The following is an 18,447-nucleotide window of genomic DNA, read 5'->3' on the forward strand; positions in this document are numbered from 1 at the left end:
ACTCTTTTGATACCAGCTCAAACACTACAGAAATATCAGAGGACCCTTCTAATCTGATGACTGCAAGCAAGGTCCTGTAAATTACCCAGTAAATGGTGAGAACACATAATAGATGTTTCATTGTATGCCCAGATACATTTTCAATTTTCTGGTAACATTCTCCTGTACCTATTTTTTTTCTCCTCTACATGTGAAAAACATGTAAATTTGAAGTAATCTGGATAAGACATGAATTCTAGAAAAGGCAATGTTTCACTATACTTCTCAAGGGTGAAGTGTTTCAATTTACAATTTAAAAAACCCACAAAAACCACAGAAATTTTTCTGGTCTGATATCTTGGCATACACAACCCAAAATGTAGGAATTAAATTAGTTCTTGCTGTCATACTCAATGGTGATCAAGGACTTTTCAACCAGAATTTATCTTTCTCTGGGGAGTTTTAGTGTAAAATAAAACCCAGTTCCCTATTGGCACAGCAATTCTAACAAAGTGAGGTGTAATAATTGTATTTTAAAGGTCAACAGTAGACACACGTCTTAAAAGTCACTGGGAATTGTTCTGCTAAGTAAGGAAGTATTTTAATATCATGGGTTTTTAACTACATGGAAGCTGCACTTACTGAATAAAAGGTCAGTTTAAGCAGAAGTCGGCTTCAAAAGTGCAAACCTAGGAGATAGGGAGGAAAAAATAGTTTCCATCATTGAATAGGAGAATTTTGGTTCTTCTTAGATCTTACTCAATTTCTTGCATTGTTTATTAAACTGTATGAAATCAGTTGACTGAGCAGGTTAGTTGTTCTCAAAGGAATTTCATCCGTGAATAACTCAGCTCTCACCTCAAATTCCAGTAAAGATTTGGAGATGTCAATGTAACGACCTCTTGGTGCAGCATACAAAGATCAGGCATTCTGGATCCCACAGAAAAAAGTTAAACCATACAGCAGTGAAGCAGTGTGAGTTGGTACAGTGTGAGAACAGTACCATATCCACCATGTCTCTTTTATTTAGTGAAAATTGTTCTGTCCTTGTGTTTGAGAGGAAAAGGGAGTTGTTTTGGGTTTGTTTTTTTTTATAGTCTGTGATGTGCTTGGTATGTGACAACATATTTCTATTTGATCTACGGTACCCCGTAATACTCCACAAAAAGAGAAAGGAGGAACTCTGGCTACAAAAGGAGATCCAGGTCCTGCCAGCTCAGAAGAAGTGTCACTGCTGTCGGTGTACAAGGAGCAAGCTCCAGTTTTTCCTGCCCTGTCCCTTGCTATGAGTAGTATACAACATATTATGCTAATGTGGCCATCTCCTGACTCTCTTCAGGAATATCTATTTCCTTTGAAGTTAGACAAGGTGTACAAAGTGGCAACTCTGAAAAGTTGAATGCTCATTACTTTTCATATCACACCTATTACTAAGGTTCTTCAGCTATTTGAAAGCTGTGTATGAGTTTCTAAGTTTGTGATTTCGAATGATACGTGGAAGAGGAAAGTTCCTCGATTAATAGGTGTTTTGAAGGAAGTGTTTAGAATGGCCCTGTTGGTTCAGATTAACCCTTGTTAAAAATCTCTGCTCACAGACTATTAACTTTCTTATGGCTGCTTATCTACAGTAAGTTCTGCTGCAGTATATTCTGAACTGAAACTGATAAAAAAATCCTTTTGAGTATAATTTACCTTCTGACATAGAAAACTGGCAAATGTTATAGCTTTTGGACAGGCTAAAAGATTCCAGTTTATGCAAAGATGAGGTTTTTCTGTCCGTAATGACATTAAGTACTTCGCAGTTTAATGTCTGAATATTTCTTAATGCAGCTCAACTTTAGGGTCATTGAACTGTGAGCTAATTATAAAAGTGTGTAGAATTGTGTTTCAGTCCTCATCTCTTTTTGTTTGTGTCTTTATTGGCATTTTCGTAATGTAAAATCTGCTCATTTCAGGAGAAATAATTGCATTGAAATTAACTGGCAGTGAATTGCTTGGGTTTTTTGGGCGGAAATTAGATAGGGTAGAGTGCTTTAAAGTTAAAGCCCTATATTTTATGCCATGTTGTGGAAAAAACACTTTATTCTTTCACTTGAGCAGTAATCTTTCCACTACTTCCTGTGCTTTCTGTCCTGTACAAGGTAACAGGGTAAATTCCTCTGTAGCTACTTCAAATTCTTTTCTAAATTGTCCTGATGGCAGAGTTGCATTCATATTCTTAATTTCTTTGATTACTTGATTGATTCCCTTCTGATATACCTTAAGTGTAATAGTGATGGCTTTCTAAGTTGTCATGATTTGGAGGGGAAGTTTTGCAGAGTGCCAGAAATGGGTTTGCTAGGGGGTTTTGTGTTTTCTTTTAAATTTAAACAATATCCCTCAGAGATTTTTTTTTCTTTTTTTTTTTTTTTTAAGGTTCTTTATCAGAATGGACAGACTCACTACTGTGAAAAACACCCAGATATTCTTAACTACTTTTTTCTTCTGAAAGTATAAAATAGTGTTGAGCATGCACTACATACTAGCAAGGGGCAGTGTCGGAATGTTGGAAAAAATCTGCTCTGACCAGAGACTAGCAGATTTCCTAGGGGTTATTCATCATGTTGTTTAATGTGCCCAGCATTTCCCAGCTGCTCCTGAGCAGCATGAGGGAGATGGTAGGACACCACAAGAGCCGTTTCTCTCCAGAAAAAGCCCTTCTGGGGGACTGAGTCTGAGACAAGTAATTTAGTTTAGGTGCTCTGGATGCAGAGTGCTTGATTTTGTAACCCAAATACAGTGCAAAGACCAGGATCTATCTTTATTTAATAAAATCTCTGCACTGATCCTATGTATTGCATCTGAAGTGCAAATTCTTATGGTATTTCAGAACCTTAGTATCATTCCTCATCCATTTGAGGCTGCTTAATGCTATCTAAGATGCAGGGTCCTGCATTCTGCATTAAATTGTTCTTATCTCCCCACTTATTTTCTCATACTGTTTCTCAGTGAATGTGATTTACTTGCACTGATTTTTATGCAGTTGCAGAGTCATGATTTATTCATCTGTCTTACGTTCCACATTGAAGGAAAGGAAAGGAAAGGGAAGAGAAGAAAAGGGAAGGAAAATAAGAAAAAAAAAAAAAAAAAAACAAGGAAAAAGGGGGAGGGGGGGAAAGAAGGTGAAAAAAGAAAGAGGAGGGAGAAAAAAAAGGAAAAAGAAGGGGAAAACAGGGGAGGGGAGGAAGGAAAGGCAGCCCCTTGGGATCTCTTTTATAATATTTCTGGTCTGCATTCTACTGATTCTTGCTATTGATTTGGGCTGTTAATACTTGACTGTGCGTGCTGTGAGGAGAGGTCCTGTTCAGAAGGGTGAGGGTGAGCAGGTAGGGATGGGAAGGTCACATGATGCCGTTAACTAAGGCTCTGAGTCTGCCTCTGATTTACGTCATGTGAGCAAGGAGCCCAGAGTGGTGTCTGCTGCTGCCTGCAGCACAGTAACCTTTTAGTGAAGCTGCCAGTGTTTTCCCTCTGTGTGGAGAGCCTGATGGATGTAGGGAAAGTGGTTGTAAGGAAAAAAGAAAAAATCTTCTTGGTTGACCAAGTTTGACTCCTGTTAAGGATAACTGGTTTTCAGAAGAATACTGCTTCAAGTAGCATATGTCTGTGCATTAACTTGATTTCTGAATCCTCAAGCTGGATTCTTCTTTGTCTTTCTCCAGAGGTTGATAACTTCTTGTTCTGGTCTGGTTTTCTTAATAGATTTCGTGTACTTTCTGATAGTGCTTTCATAGCAATTTTCATAATGACAATTTCATAAGGATGATTTTCATAATGAAAAACCTCCTTGTCCACATTCATAAGGAGTATTACTACAGTATCACTGTGGTAAAACTGCCTATTTTCTTCTCGCCCAAATGTGAGCCTGAAATCTCTGAAATGTTTATATTTAGGCCAGTGTTGTAATCCAGACACGGTGGTTTCCCCAGAACTCTGCCACTATGACACTGAGAGAGATCTTCAGGCATTCCTGGATGCATATTTATTCTGAAACAAAAGTATAAATAGTTGAAGGTTAGAATGAGAAATTCTGTACCAACATGGTACTTTGAATCTGAAAAACTCACTTGAAATAATGTCTTCTCATCTTAATTTCAGAGCAGATTTAAAAACAGTTAAGGTGGTTACCCGAAGAGAAAGCATAGGATTCATATTTGTAGCCCTGTTAATCACACTGGCTTGCACTTAACCACACAGTTTTACATTAGTCACCAGCATTGAATTTATATTACTTTATCATCTGTGAGGACTGCAGTGTATTATGCATAAGCCGTTTCAGGCACTACTGAAATGCAGCTTCCTTTTGAAGGATGTGGCAAATGTATCATAGTCCATAGCAGTGCTGACAACGACCAAGGGCTGGAAGAGGAGAAAGGACAAAGTTAAGAAAGGTAGAACAGAATTATTCGAATAGTTTTATTCTTACTGCTGTGAAAAATGCACTGTGACCAATACCTGGGACTAATAAAATTTAGCTTTGCTACTTTTATGGAAATGTAGCATCTCTGATGGCCTCAATTTAAATCTGAGGAAGCAATTGCATCTACCAAAGAGCTGACATGATTTCTTGCAGCATCCAGAATTTCCATTGTGGCTATCAATCTAGTTCATAAAATTCATCTCCCAAGGAAAATAAATGGATGAAAGTTATAAAAAGGCACAAAGCTAAGAGTAATAACTCTGTCCTGTTGCTACTTTGCATATTATGAGCTTTTGATGTAGAGCCCTAGGTTTTTATAAAGAGGAGCATGTGGGTAACTTGATAAGGACGATAAGGACTTCCCCTGGAGGAGTAGCATCATTATTCAGGCCACCTTTCCTGTAGGATGCATGTTGTCAGCTTTAGTTGCCTTAATACTGTGACAGTTTAGGAATACCTGCACATAATCACCTGTCCTTTTCGTCGATTTGCCTGCAGACCTGTGGCAATAGTATCAGTCAAGAGCATTGCAAGGATTAAATTAGCACGAGTCACATTGAAATTACAGTGGAGGGGGCAGAAATAGACCAGGAGGACTCATCGACATGAAGTCTAAAAGAAACGTCAGATTTTAACGTGTGTTTGTAGCTTATAACAGGTTTGCTTATAAGTCAGTGTAAGGTTTCTGTCTCTGGGATTATTAAGAATTAGGAAATTACTGTTTTCACAGCAGCACACTGAGTGGAAGGGAACTGATGTTGGCTCAGCAAAGAAAATACTTCCCTGGAAAGGGGAACCCTACCTGTGCTCTGCATGCAAAAATTGTGAATAATTCTGAAAAGCAATGAGAAGGAAACATGGTAACCTTCTTCAGAAATATCTGACTAGCACATAATAGTAGCCATGTTATGCTGATTTAATTATTTCTTTATAGAGATGACCTTGGGAAATTTGTGATTATCAGGAGGTTATGTGTGCACAAATTCCTCCAATAAGTCTGAAATATGTCTCTTTTGGATCATCAAATTTCTGACAAAGCTATTTTTTAAAAAGAAAGACCTGGGTGGCTTCAAAGCTTTCCTAAGTTAGGTTTGTTGAACCAAGTGGATATGCTCTATCTAAATTTTCTTGCTTTTGAGAGCTGCAATTTTTGAAACAAAATTAATTATCCTTCCATCTAGAGAAGGGTGAATTCATCTGGAAGTGTTCTGTCAGTGGCACTGTCTTCCTTCAGATGAGGAGAGATGAGGGAGATTTGGAGCATCCCAAAGGTGCAAAGTACCTCATCAGCAACTGTTGCTATGTCAGGTACATCACTGATATTCAGTGTGCAATATACTCGTTATCTGTGAAGAAACAGTAAAAATCATCCTCCACAGATGAGCATCAATCTGGAAAATGTTTTGCAAAGCGCTAGACGAAGTTATCTTCATGTACTGCGTTGCTATGAGTGGCAGGACATGAGACTGTCTTAACAGGTGGTGAAATATTCTGTTTGCAAGCCACCAAACCGTGCTGGAAACTTTTGGGTTTGTTTCCCCAGGGCTCCGTTATATCAGTCCTGTAATGAAGGTTGATCTGAGCTTGCAGAGAGAAATTCTATCCCTGCTGAACAGGAAGGAGCCTCAGAGTGGGCAGCATCTGCACCTCAGTGTGTGCTGGATCAAACGTGGGTGTCTCTCTTTCTAGCCTCTGACAATTCCTTTCCAAGAAGTATCTGTGAAAATGTCACAGCTCAGACTGGAGGAGGCAGTCAAGATTAGGCATCTGTATTGCTACTTAGAGCATATGGACTAATTTAGAAGCCAAACTGAGAAGACACAAAAACACAGCTAGCCCGTCTTGTAGATATAGTGGTGTAAGTGGAAGGAAAGTAAATTCAGAAAGTAAATAGACAGCAAAAGAACCAGTTGGTCACCAGGTGAATAGAGGTATATCAGAGGTTAAATTATTAATCATGGCTTTTTGGTAGGATCTTCACACAACTCAAGATGATTGTTCCCTTGTCTTCAGTGCTGTGAGGGGCAGAGAGTCAAATAGTCTCTTGCTTTGAAAAGCTTGCAGTCCAAATGGGGCCCAAAGTTGAAGATGAGGTGAATGAAGTTGTCACATGAAGTGACATGCTATCAAAATGAAATGCTATCAAGGCAGTAAATAAAATATTTCTTTGATTGTTGATGTTTTCTGGAGGGAGCAGTATTAAGGAAAGTGTCTGCTTATCAATATGTATAGAGGACAAACCTAAGGGGAGTAAGAAAGTGAAGGAACTGCTAAGAGAGAGGGAAATAAAGTGTAATGAGGACAATCTAAGTGGGCCTGAGTGCACAGCTAGTTTCCAGAAGGGTCACTACTAGAAAGCCATCCAGGTACTTTTCAGCTAGATCAGTAAACCCCAAGGTATCAGTAGGCAGAAATTACAACTGGCAGGATTGTTTTGTTTAATTCAGCAGAGTGGTGTTTTGACTTCTTTTGGGATGCAGTAAAGGACACAGAAATTCAGACAAAGATATTATTGCTAATTGTTCAGGCAGTTAAATTTAGATCTTGTTCAACCAAAAGAGCTAATCAATCTCTTCAAGAAGTATGAGAGCAACAATAGCCAGAGAAGGGCAAAAAGATTGTCTTTCAGTTCTTTAAGAAGCCTTTTTAATCTCACTCTTCCTCTTCTGTCTAGCTCTAGTGCAAATATTCTGAACACAGCAAATTTTTGTACTGCAAAACTCCTATTGACAGGAGGACGGCCCAGAGGTTAAGATACTGGTCTATAATAATCAGATTTTGGTTTACAATTAACATCCTCTGAACTTGGTGTAGAAGTTACTTACCTCTCTGGTACCGTTTTTTTGCCCAATGGTAAAGTGAGCAAAGAGCAAACCATTATGCAATTTTGTGAGGAAAAAGAACATTCAGAAGTTTGAGGATCATAGATGTTGCTATGCTGATAGCATAGTTCAGTTCAGGAGCCTGAGTTCTAGGCTGCTTGAGTTGTATTCCCGACTTGCCTCAAGGTGGCTATTCCAGAAGATACTTTCACAGGTCCTGTGTCATGTTTTCCACCTGCACAGGTGTGTTTGAGACAACCTGTGCCATCTGAGATGCCTATGGGAAGACAAATGAATCAAACCCTTGTTTTTTCGAAGTTGATTCTTTGGTTTTAGCTTGCTCCCTATTCTCTCATAATGGGTTGCCTCCCTCTTAATTCTTTCTTTGATTTCTCACTCTTTTTTTCTCTCTACACCTTGGTCTGTGTTGTTTGTTCTTTCTTTCCATTTTGTTTCCCTATTTAAGCTGCATTCTGTGAAAAGTACCATTCCAGCATCTCTATTTTGATTCTGTCCTTTGTTAGATAGGCTGGTCCTCTGTTATACAGTCTAGGGAACAGTTTGTTTATTTTTTGAAATACATGGCAGTTCTTTGAGGCTCTTTCAGGTTTTCACATCCGCTGAGGATAAGCACCTTTCTGAACATATGCAGAGAGTGTCTGATGAGCCACCTTATCATGTGGGAGAGCCCCATAGCATTCAGCCCTGTGAAGGTCCTAAGACACAAGCAGGAGAAGTCCCTAGCAGTACGTTGTCATAACTGTTAGTGTTCCTTCCCTTTTCACAAGTGAAAAGAGGCCTTTGCAAATTTGAAAGCTCATCCTTCAGTCTTCTTAAATTTTTACCGCCCAGCTGAGTTTTCCTTTGGACTTCTTAGGATCACACTTAATGAAGAACAGTAGCCACCTACTACTGGGTTAAATTTTGCAAGGGTGCATACTTCCAGTGGACCAAATTTGCTGGATGTTGCAAAGAAAAGGGTGAGCAAAGGTCTGCCTACTCATTGTGGTACACTGCAGTGTGCAGGGCGGTGTACTCTGTAAAGTACTTTCTGATTTTAACCAAATGATCAAGGACTAATGTAGAGGTCTGTGGCTTCATTCTGAAAGCAGGCATAATCTTGTTTATTTTGCGGCCCACTTTGGAGCATTTTTACATTATCTGGGCAGTGATGTACAATTAGATTCTGTAATTTGTGGAAAAGTTACTATAATAATCTCTCGTGGCATAGTGTTCAGATCTGTCGTTTAGGCTGCATTACAAAGACCACATCTCCCTCTTTCAATTTTGATTAAGAAAATATAGCGTATCATAGTGTTTTGTGTTTGCCCGGATGTTATTCAATACTCTTGTTAAGCAAACTGTTCCCATGTGTCACGGTATTTTACAATACTCAAAGCATCAGCAAGCGAAAGCTTACGAAAACTTAACAAAAGAAAAGCATTTATAAGAGAAGTGCATCTTCGTGCTTCTTGAAACAGCAAATACCTTATCAGAGCTTAACCAGGACGATCCAGCAAAAAGAAAAATCCATCAGATCTATAAAATGTAAAGAGGCAACATCAGGAATTCATTGAAATGCAGTTTGTTAGTGGTTGGGAGAGGGTTCTGTAGGAGCATCACTGCACACTTGCCATGTATCTTCCCGGGGAATCTTCTTTGGAGGGGGGTTGGAGAGAGGTTAATATATTACATGGACAATTGATCTGGCCTGTAGAGTCATCTCTATGCCCTTCTGTACTGGGAAGTGCTGGTACCTAGCAGCTGCCCTCTTCTAATGCTAGGGCTGTATTTCATCCAGTCGTGCTGTTCAGGATATGACTTTCCTTTGGCTTTGTGGCACTGTACAACAGAAATTGCCCATGTCATTTTTTAGGATAGCAATTGTGGGGTTGCAGTCCTCCACTAAATGGTACACTGCCAACTGCAGTTTACTGTCGTGGCCTTTTCTCTAGGATGTGATCCACTGTGTCAAACTGGAGCGATGAAATTCAACCGTAAATGATGAGCAAATTAGCATTATTGTGCCCAGTGTAAGAGAAAACATTGGAGGAGGCTGGGGCACAATTACCAGTACAATAATAAAATATAAAATACATTATGTGACAGTGAAGATTAGCTATAATTTGATGAATGATCAGTTGATCTATATGGCATTAGTAGTGCAAGTGTGGACAGAAAAAAGGAGTGGTAACTACAGATGACCTAAAGCTGATCTAGAAACCTCAGCTAAGTTTAGTCATTTTGTAAGATCAGTAACAGAAACCAGCACCACACAAAGCAATTGCTTATCAGTCATGAGCTTTAGTCAGTGTCTTTCTGCATTTTCTGTAGTAAAAATCCCTTAGTAAAATGCTCAGTGTTCTGTATTAATCAGGTTTTCAGGTTTTCCAAGTCTGTCAATGACAAAGGGATTTTTTATCCAGAATAGAGGCTCAGGCAAACATTTGTCACCTTCAGCTGATGTTTCTGCAGGAACACAAGGGTGGAATAGCTAAGGCTGAGTTCTTGGAAAGCATATGGCCATATAGCATGGAAAAGATGAAATTTAGTCAACCACTTGGACAAGAGAAGCAGTTGAACCTGTTGCACCACAGCTATGCTGGGATTGAAATACTCATAGCAGAATTGAAACTGAGCAATACACGGTGCTATCTCGGACACAGGCATCTTAACTCCATTATAAAATGCTAATTTATACCTACTGGGTGTGTTCAGCACTAGAGAAAAAATTACCAGTTTTTAAAAAAAATCCTATATTATTATTTTTCTAATTATGCAATTCCATCTGATTTTCAATCATACCATGTAACAATACTGAAAATATCTCATTGGCCATCTTTTCTTGCAGACCATATTTTGAGATTTCAGTGCTGAAGCGAAATGGAGGTGGCATCGTGACAAAATTGTTTTGTTATTAAATGCCACCCAAGTAGATCTTGAGTAGTTAGATCTTGCATCTTCCTGCCCCTCTTTGCAGTGGAACAGCCACGTAGCATCCTTGTAATGATTCTCTCTCTGGTTTCACTTCAGCCACCCGTGTGCTAACAGTGAGGAGGTGGGAATCTTGTGTGGCTTCAGTGAGTCTTGAGTATTCTATTTCTTGTGCTTAACACCCTGCTGTCATGCATGGGTGAGAGTCACTAGATAAGTTTTGAAATTAATTCTGCACCAGGCTGCACACTTCAATATGTTGTCCTCCTAGCTAGCTTTTATTTCTGGAATAAACAGGGTTTCTTAAACTTTGCTCCTACACTTCTCAAATACCAGCTGGGTGTCATGGATCGTGCTTGACTTTTCTATTTTGACACTTTTTTTATGGTTTTGTGGTATTGGATGCTTTATATAACATCCCATTGCATGAAAAAAAAATTGGTTTTGAACATGGACGTCCCTGGAAAACTGCACATATTAGTCATTAGCTTAAGTTAGATTAGCTTAATTTTTTCAGTATTTTACCAGTCCTCGGGATTTCTGATGAAGCCTTCTCCTCAGCAGCCCTGCCTGAGCAGTCATGTCTTCCTGCCCTGAGTGGTTTGGAATGTGCTGGTTGTTCTTTAAGAATACTGATGTGTGGCTGGGGATGATGTATGTTGGGATGCCTGATGCTGCTGCTCTGCAGGAAGCTGAGCTGCTCTTGAGGCAGCTCCTGGGTGGCCACAGGCTACATCAGAGAATAACTTCCAGGGTTTTTTGGTTGATGCTGGTTTGGGGTTTTTTTGTGGGGGCTTGGAGGACTTTTTGCATGGGTTTTGGGTTTGGGCTTTTGTTAGTTTGTTTATTTATTTATTTATATTTTTTTCTTCTTTGAATTGCCATAGTCTTGGAAACTTTTTTAGGGGAGGATGGGTAGGTCTCTCAGGATGGTAGTTTCAGCAGCTATTATAAGACTGTCTTTCTTGCCTCAAGACAAGAGTTTTCAATGCAACCAAGCTTTGTCAAGCTAATCTGTAATTTATTTATTGTATTGGTTTCCTTTCTTCAGTACGATATGGACACTTAATTAAGATTCACTTATCAACAATCACTTTGAAGTTGATCATTTGAATTCAGTTCCTTATAGAACTGAATGTATTATTTGGTACATAAAAGCACTTCAAAAACTAAAGGAGAACTGTTAGGTCTTATATCTTCTGAAAGTTTGTTGAAGATGCAGCATCCCCAAATGGAAATATTCTTGCATTTTGTGTCTAGAAGTGTACTCTTGATGACTTTTATAAATTATATCAGACATGCTTGCTGTTCTTACTCAAATGTTACATGTTAGTGTAGAATCTGCCATATGTTATGTCAGTACCACATTGTCTCACGATTCCTCTCTGCGTGTATTTACTTGGCAGCATCCAGGTTTATCATCGTATCAAATTTAGCTTATACTTCATTCTCAGTGCTTAATTTGACTTAAATATTTTCTTAGCAATATATATAATATATACCTGGATCAACACTGATACCCATTTTAGATACCTTTTTTTTTATATATTTTTATGTTATTTTAAGAGAAAACTTACTGGTCGCTAATTTAGTGTAATTGTATTAAATGAGGTAACTTTTATCCTGGATTTTTTTTTTCCCCGAGAGTGATCAGCTTTTTAAACAATTTTCAGAAGACTACAAAAAACTTGAGATTCATTTCATGTCTGTTTCTTCAATTTTTAAAATTTCTTTTATTGTAAATGGTATAGGCTGTTCATACACATTGATAGATGTTCTCAAACCTAACTTAAAACGTTGTTTCCCTGTATGGGCATGCTAAGAAAAAAAAATACTAGCTGCCTGCCTTCACTAAATTCTGACCTCATTCAAGCCCTACAGGCCACTGAATGTTTAGCACCATCTTTGGATCCTCTGCTCTTTTTTTTTTTCCCAGTATTTGAATACAAATCCGTAATATGGGTCACCTACCACGTGAGCCTAAAATAAAACATTTACCGCTTATCAGTACAGATCTCCTTTCTTTGGCATGTCGTAGAGCCAAGGCTTTTGTGAAATACAATCTGTCTACCATTCTTCTTCCCTCATGGGCCACAATAAACTGAGCTATTCCTGCTGGTAAAGCTGCTGTTTATCTGTAAGGGTGGTTGAACTGAGGCTTAAGGGGGAGGTTAGGCACATTATTTCAAACCATATGGCATATCTGTAGTTCTGATCTGCTTTAAGAAAACTGAGAAACTGTGTTATTAATGATTATTTAATGGAGCTCTGGGTTGGTGTTTGCAGAGGCTAAATTGTAACACTGCATCTTAGTTCAGCTAAATACCTGTAGAGAAATTTTAAGTTGTAGATAGGATAAAAAAAAAACCAAACCATAGGAGGTAGGTGCTGTAAGAGGTTATTCCCTTCTGAGCCTTGCACTGTTGGGCCTGAGTGCATATTTGGAGACATGAATGTGCGTCGTTGATATTTCGGAAAAAAAAGAGTCTATCATGATGACTTTTCTTGCTGCAGTTTGTTATCTATGTTATGAATTGCTCAGACTGCAGTTAATATGCCTGCTACTTCTTGCAGTGAACATAGTTTGAATGCATTGCCATGATCAGGAGGCTTACCTGGCAGCCACCTCTTTGAAGAGGAGGTGTTGGATTTTCAGAAATCCACCTGATGCAGGTCAGAGTTGGGGCCAGACTGTTGGTCTCACTGGTGACAAGGAGCAATGTGATGATTCAAAATATTAAATTGATTCCTCTATAAAACTATCTGTGATACTTATTAATATTTTATGAGGAGGTTGGTGATGACAGTGCATGAGGTTTCTGGGACTAGCCAGCAGTCTTAAAAGCAACCCAAAATGCCCATATATGCCAGAAAATGCACTATTGGCAGCAAAAGGCTGGTCTTAGCCTTTTTTTCTTCTCTGATACCATTCTGTCTATCTCTCTGCTGTAAATATGTCAAAACTTCCTTGATGTTTCGTGGAATCTGGACTTGCACAGGACTACTGGTGGTAGCCCTTTTCTTCTTTCTTCTTACTCCTTGTCTGTCTTTACTGCTTTCTTAGTATTTTGGGCAACTTGGGACCGAATGGGTTTGGATTTTGCTAGGTTGTATGGGTTAGCATGTGCTAAATCAGTACTTTGTGGAATGGTTTGTTTTGGTTGCATGTTACCCTTCAAACTTTTGCCAAGACCTCTTATTGTCTGAAGTTTACCGGTAAAAATACCCTGTGAGAAAATGTGGAGCTTTTCTCTTTTGCGCTCTGTCTTAACATGTTAAAAGAGCCAAGGGCTCTTCTAAAGATTTGGTGGGCGAATTTTTGGAACCTTATATATTTTTAAAGTAGAACTCCCTGGGTGAGCTCGTAGCTTCAGTCCTAGGGTCTTGCAGGGTGGTGGTGTGTCACCTTCATGACCACCCTGACCCCGGGTTTCCACTGTAGCAGTGCTCACTGCACCGTTGTGCAGCCTGATTTTGTGGTGTGGGGCTGGCTGGGCTTGGGAGAGGAAGGTGGTCAGAAGGAGAATATAGCAGTACTGGAGCTGCACATTCTTCGTTTTGAGAAGAGCAGATGGTCTGATGCTTATATGTTTATTCATGGGATCTGTTAATTGCTACTGTTTCGATTGCGTCGGGTTGGTGGGTTTCGTTTTGTTTGCATTTGTTTGGGTTTGGTTTTTCCTGTGAAAATTGAAAGTCTGGTCAATTTGTGATAGGAGAGCAATCTGAACATCACTCTGTGAGATGGTTCAGTTCCACATACTTGTATTCTATAAAGATTCGGGGGTTGCTTAACAAGCAACCCCTCTTTGTGGGTATGTGTAAATCTTCAGTATTAAAATGAATGGATAGTGATGGGATTTAATAGTAGAGTCCATTTATTGTAGTTAAATACAGTGTAAAGTGTAGCTGTGTCAAATTACTTTTGAGATTGCTGATTGACTCTTATTGTAAATTTATTATCTAGTGGATGACAATCCACTTCAGAATTAACGAGATGAGAAAACATTGAACACAAAGTTTTAAATAAGCATCAGCTATAATAGTTTCTCGTGCCACCTTACAACTCTTCATTTTCTATGACTTTATGTTGAAAATCATGCAGATAAGAGTAATGTTAGTGAACCATAATGTAGTGAACCATAAACAGAAGAAAAACCTAATTAATTTTTTTTCTTTCTTTGTCTGAATTGGAGAAAAACTTGCAGTGCCAGCAAAATTCTCTCATTCTTCCTTGCTTTGAAACCATGGAATTCTTTGCTAAAAGAGAAGTTGCTTCACTAAAAAAGAAAATCACATCCCACCAAGGACTCTATACTTTGAAGTATATTTCCACACACCCCCTATACTCCTGCTTTTATCTTTTTTTTTTTATTTTGACACAAGAGTTTCTTGTGTGAACTTTAGAAACTGTAGTGCCTGAACACCCCCAAAAACAAAATACTATTTAAGCCTAACTGCCAGAACAGAAGTGTTGAAAGTAGCAGTATTTTTGTTCTGTGACATAAATATTAAAATATTCCTTTCTCCTTTCAATACAGGTACTTCAAAAGCTTGGAAAAGCAGATGAAACTAAAGATGAACAGTTTGAAGAATACGTTCAAAATTTCAAACGGCAAGAGGTCAGTTATGATTTCAGTTTCTTTAATTATGTCATAAGAGTTGCTGATTTTGAAGGTGTTACAGTAGGATTTTTTTTTTTTTTGGGTGGGTAGAAGATTTCATTCTTCTGTTTTCAAACAGAAATAATAGTTGGCTTTGTGCGTGCAGAGGGCTAAAAACAATCTGATAATAAAAGGATGCACTGTAATCACGTGCAGCAGCATCATTCTTGAACCACTTGAGATTAGCAGAGTGACAGCAGATTTTCACCAATGTGATTGAGAACAGAGCCCAACCCCAACTAAATGCAGCCTAGCGTTTGCCTTCTTACAAAGAGGAGAAGTATTTCCTTGGTTTTGTTTTATGGATTACTTTCATCAGTGCTACATAATACTACTGGTTTCATGAGAGGTGAATAGTTTAATAGTTTCAGTATGCATATGTGTTGTAACGTTCCCTGTGGGTGCTGGAGTCTGTGGTGGCAGTGCTGATAAAGCACTGCTAGGGAGCAGCAGTGCTCAATTGCTCAAGACAGGAAAACAAAGGTGCCCCAAAGACTCCGTAACCTACTTCCAATGCAGTCCTAAATTCTAACCCCAGTGACTTTTTGCTTTGTTGGGCAGCCTTTTTGGCTCTAAGGTGATAAATTATATAGTGCCTTTCTAGTACAAATTAATGCCTACCCCGAGCTGTGGTAATACCACCAAGAAAACAGTCTTTTAATGTAAGTATGAACTGTTGTATCTGTTGTCATTGTGAGCTGTCATTTAGAGCTCCTACAGAAAAGCACTGGAGGGTGAGAACTAATCCCACATATTTTACACAATGTAAAAATTGGCTGGTGTCAGTTTTTGCCATTTCTCCTCTGAATCAGTCCTGTCCACCACATGCACTTTTCTCCTTTTCACATAAACACAAACCCTGCATCCTGACTGCCAGGATGTTTATTAACTCTTTTGCATCTTATGGTCACTTAGTCTTTATTTTCGTCTCTCAGTGTAGAAGAGAAGGAAGTTTTAGGTGCCATTAAACTGTTGTCTAGATCTTTCCTCTTCAGCAAAGAGGAAAATGCTGGGAAGTAGAAGAATCTATTTTTCTGAGAGGAGTATTCCCTCCCTCAATTTTTTTTGAGGTCAGGAAGATGGTGGGCATTAATAGGTCTGAAGAAGCTTTGAAACTCTGCAGAGATGTTATATTTCCCCTTCCACTTTTCCAAGTCTTCTTGACTTCTTGATTGTCCCTATGTTGTTACTTATCTTTGCTGTTGGTACCCCAGCTGTTTGCACAGCTAGTAGCTGTATTTCTAGAAAGGTACATCTGTTAAGGGGATTTTGGGTGTAGAAGGATCAATTGGAGCATCTCCATGAAGAAACAGAGTTTGTGGGATTTTTTTTTTTTAAGTTCAAAATTCTGAGAGAAATTTAGAAAAGAAGGGATGAAAGAGAAAACATCTTCTTTAAGCAAAATTACGTCTCAAATATTGGCGTTTTTTTGTCCTTTAGAGAGAATTTTCTGTAATGGTGGTTTTCAGCTGAAAGTCTTGCCTAGGGCTAAGGAGGATCTTAGTATTACTTGTATTTTTATTATTCCCCTTTGACGTACAGAGAGAGAGTAATAAACAGTCAAGGACTCTGCAGGAACTGCACGATGCTAAATCTAGATACAAATGTGACCTGGGACCAGAGAGGCAATTGTGTGGGGAGTGCAGAGGGAACGACTAAAACTCTCAGGAGGGGCACATGCAGATTAGGCTAGTGCCATTGGCACACAAAATGAGAGAGATTGTTTTTATATTTGTTGATCTAGTTGCACATGCTTACTGTGCTTTCACAGAGTTCAGTTGTGCTCAATTCTTCAAATACAAGGGGGGAAAATGCTGCAAAAGCACTCATCTGACACAGTCACCAATAGGAAGCATATAAATAGCTTAAATTCTCTAAGTTTAGTCCTTGCTTTGATTTACAACTCATTAACAATGCAAAAATATGAAGCATTACAATGTGCATCTGAATTATTACTTTACTAATGAATGCCTTGCAGAACCTCCGTGATCTCAGGCAGCCATGTCTTCTTGGTTTACATTCAGTTCTGCTTTCAAGGTTAGTTTTGATACTCTAGAGCCTTTAGAAAACAGAAAAGTTCAAGTCTAGATACTGAAGAATAAAAAGGCTGTCTGGCTGAGTGATCCTTGAGCTGATGTTCACCAACCTGTATCAGGAGGCTTGCAGGCTGAACCACCCCTGGTGGAGGCTTCCTATCTATTTCACTTCCCTTCAGGATTATTTGTCTCCATGGTGGTCACTGACAGACAAGGCCATGGCAGAGGCATTTTGAGAGGACGTCCAGACTTTACTTTCTTGCAATCTCGCTTAGCAACGATTCGTCTGTTCCCTGACCCTCTCACCTACCCACGGTTCATTTTCAGAAACCCTATCACTTCAGTTCTGTGTCTTTTTGCAAGTTCTTTGTTGCAGCTGGTGCCCTGTGTGCTCTGGGCATCTCGGTAAGCTGGTAGATGTGAAAATGGTCTGTTTCTCTTGTCCCCTGCCACATTGAGCCTGCAACACTTGGGAGGTCAGCTGATCTTAAATATAGAATGATGTTTTTATTAATACTCTCCAAAGATAATAAATTAGGACTCTCACTTCAGCTAGGGAAAGGATAGAAAAAGGGAAGGGCTCATTATCCAGGAAACAGATAATTGAAAACCTTAAATCTTAACATGCTATTCTTTGCCTGAACAGCAGATCAGATGGTGGGTATGTACCAAACTCAGCAGAAGGCTATGTGTAAGGGTACGTGCAGCAGAGCTATCTGGATAAAGAGCTCATGTAGATTCCCCAGTGATCCATTCCCATCTCTTTCTGAATACAGTTGGATACAAGCCCCTTCTGGACTTGACAACTCAGAGTTGATTTACCCAGATGAATCACCATGGAGAAACTGAGTCATCCCACGTCCAGAGAGAACAGAGCACAGTTGCTCTGCAGAGCCCCAGGACTTTCTCTATCAGAAGCAATAAGCTGCTGCAGCTGATGCCAACAATAAAAACATTGAGATTTTAAGCAGTGAATACAGCTGTTTTTCACCTTCACTTAAGTTGAAAACTGAAAATCACCACTCTAAATCAAAGCTTGTGGAACAAACAAAACGTATAAACTCATACATGACAGTATGACACAGTTTTTTAGTGTATTGCAAGAAATTTCTTGAGGCTTAAGCATCTTACACGTTCTTTATTTGACAGAAAGCAGCAATTGCCTTTATACCCATAGATATTTTAATGACTCTCAGTACTGGCTTTATTTTCCCAAGAGAGCAACGTTCTATTTCATGTATATGCATATTGTCCCCTCATTTTTCTATATGTAGTTATGAGACTTTTACTTTACAGACTACAGTTAAAATATATTTTAGTGTTTAAACCCAATAACTTTATGTATTGTATGTACACACAAGAGATACAGTAGTTACTACTACAAAAGCAACTGCCTACAGCATGTTGTTAGAAAAAAGAAAAATGTCAAGTGCTAGTTGTTGCTAGTTTACAGAATTAGGTGCAAATGAAGAGCCCTTTTTTGCTGTTGTTGAGTGAGCAGAACCTGCTTCTGTGGACTACTTTGTTTATTGTCTACCTCATAGTAAGAACTG

General features: G+C 38.9%; 1 protein-coding gene across 1 annotated transcript in view; it reads left to right on the plus strand.

The window, feature by feature from the left end:
* The window catches only part of LOC114066141 (amphiphysin), a 93,341-nt gene that overhangs the window by 20,865 nt on the left and 54,029 nt on the right, over positions 1-18,447 (plus strand). The window contains exon 2 of the mRNA XM_027900597.1: positions 14,736-14,816. Within this exon, the coding sequence (XP_027756398.1) occupies positions 14,736-14,816 (81 nt within the window). The remainder of the gene's footprint in view (positions 1-14,735; positions 14,817-18,447) is intronic.

Source organism: Empidonax traillii, unplaced genomic scaffold, assembly GCF_003031625.1.
Source record: "Empidonax traillii isolate 1590-97213 ecotype Southwest subspecies unplaced genomic scaffold, ASM303162v1 scaffold741:size898883, whole genome shotgun sequence".
Taxonomy (NCBI): Eukaryota; Metazoa; Chordata; class Aves; order Passeriformes; family Tyrannidae; genus Empidonax; species Empidonax traillii.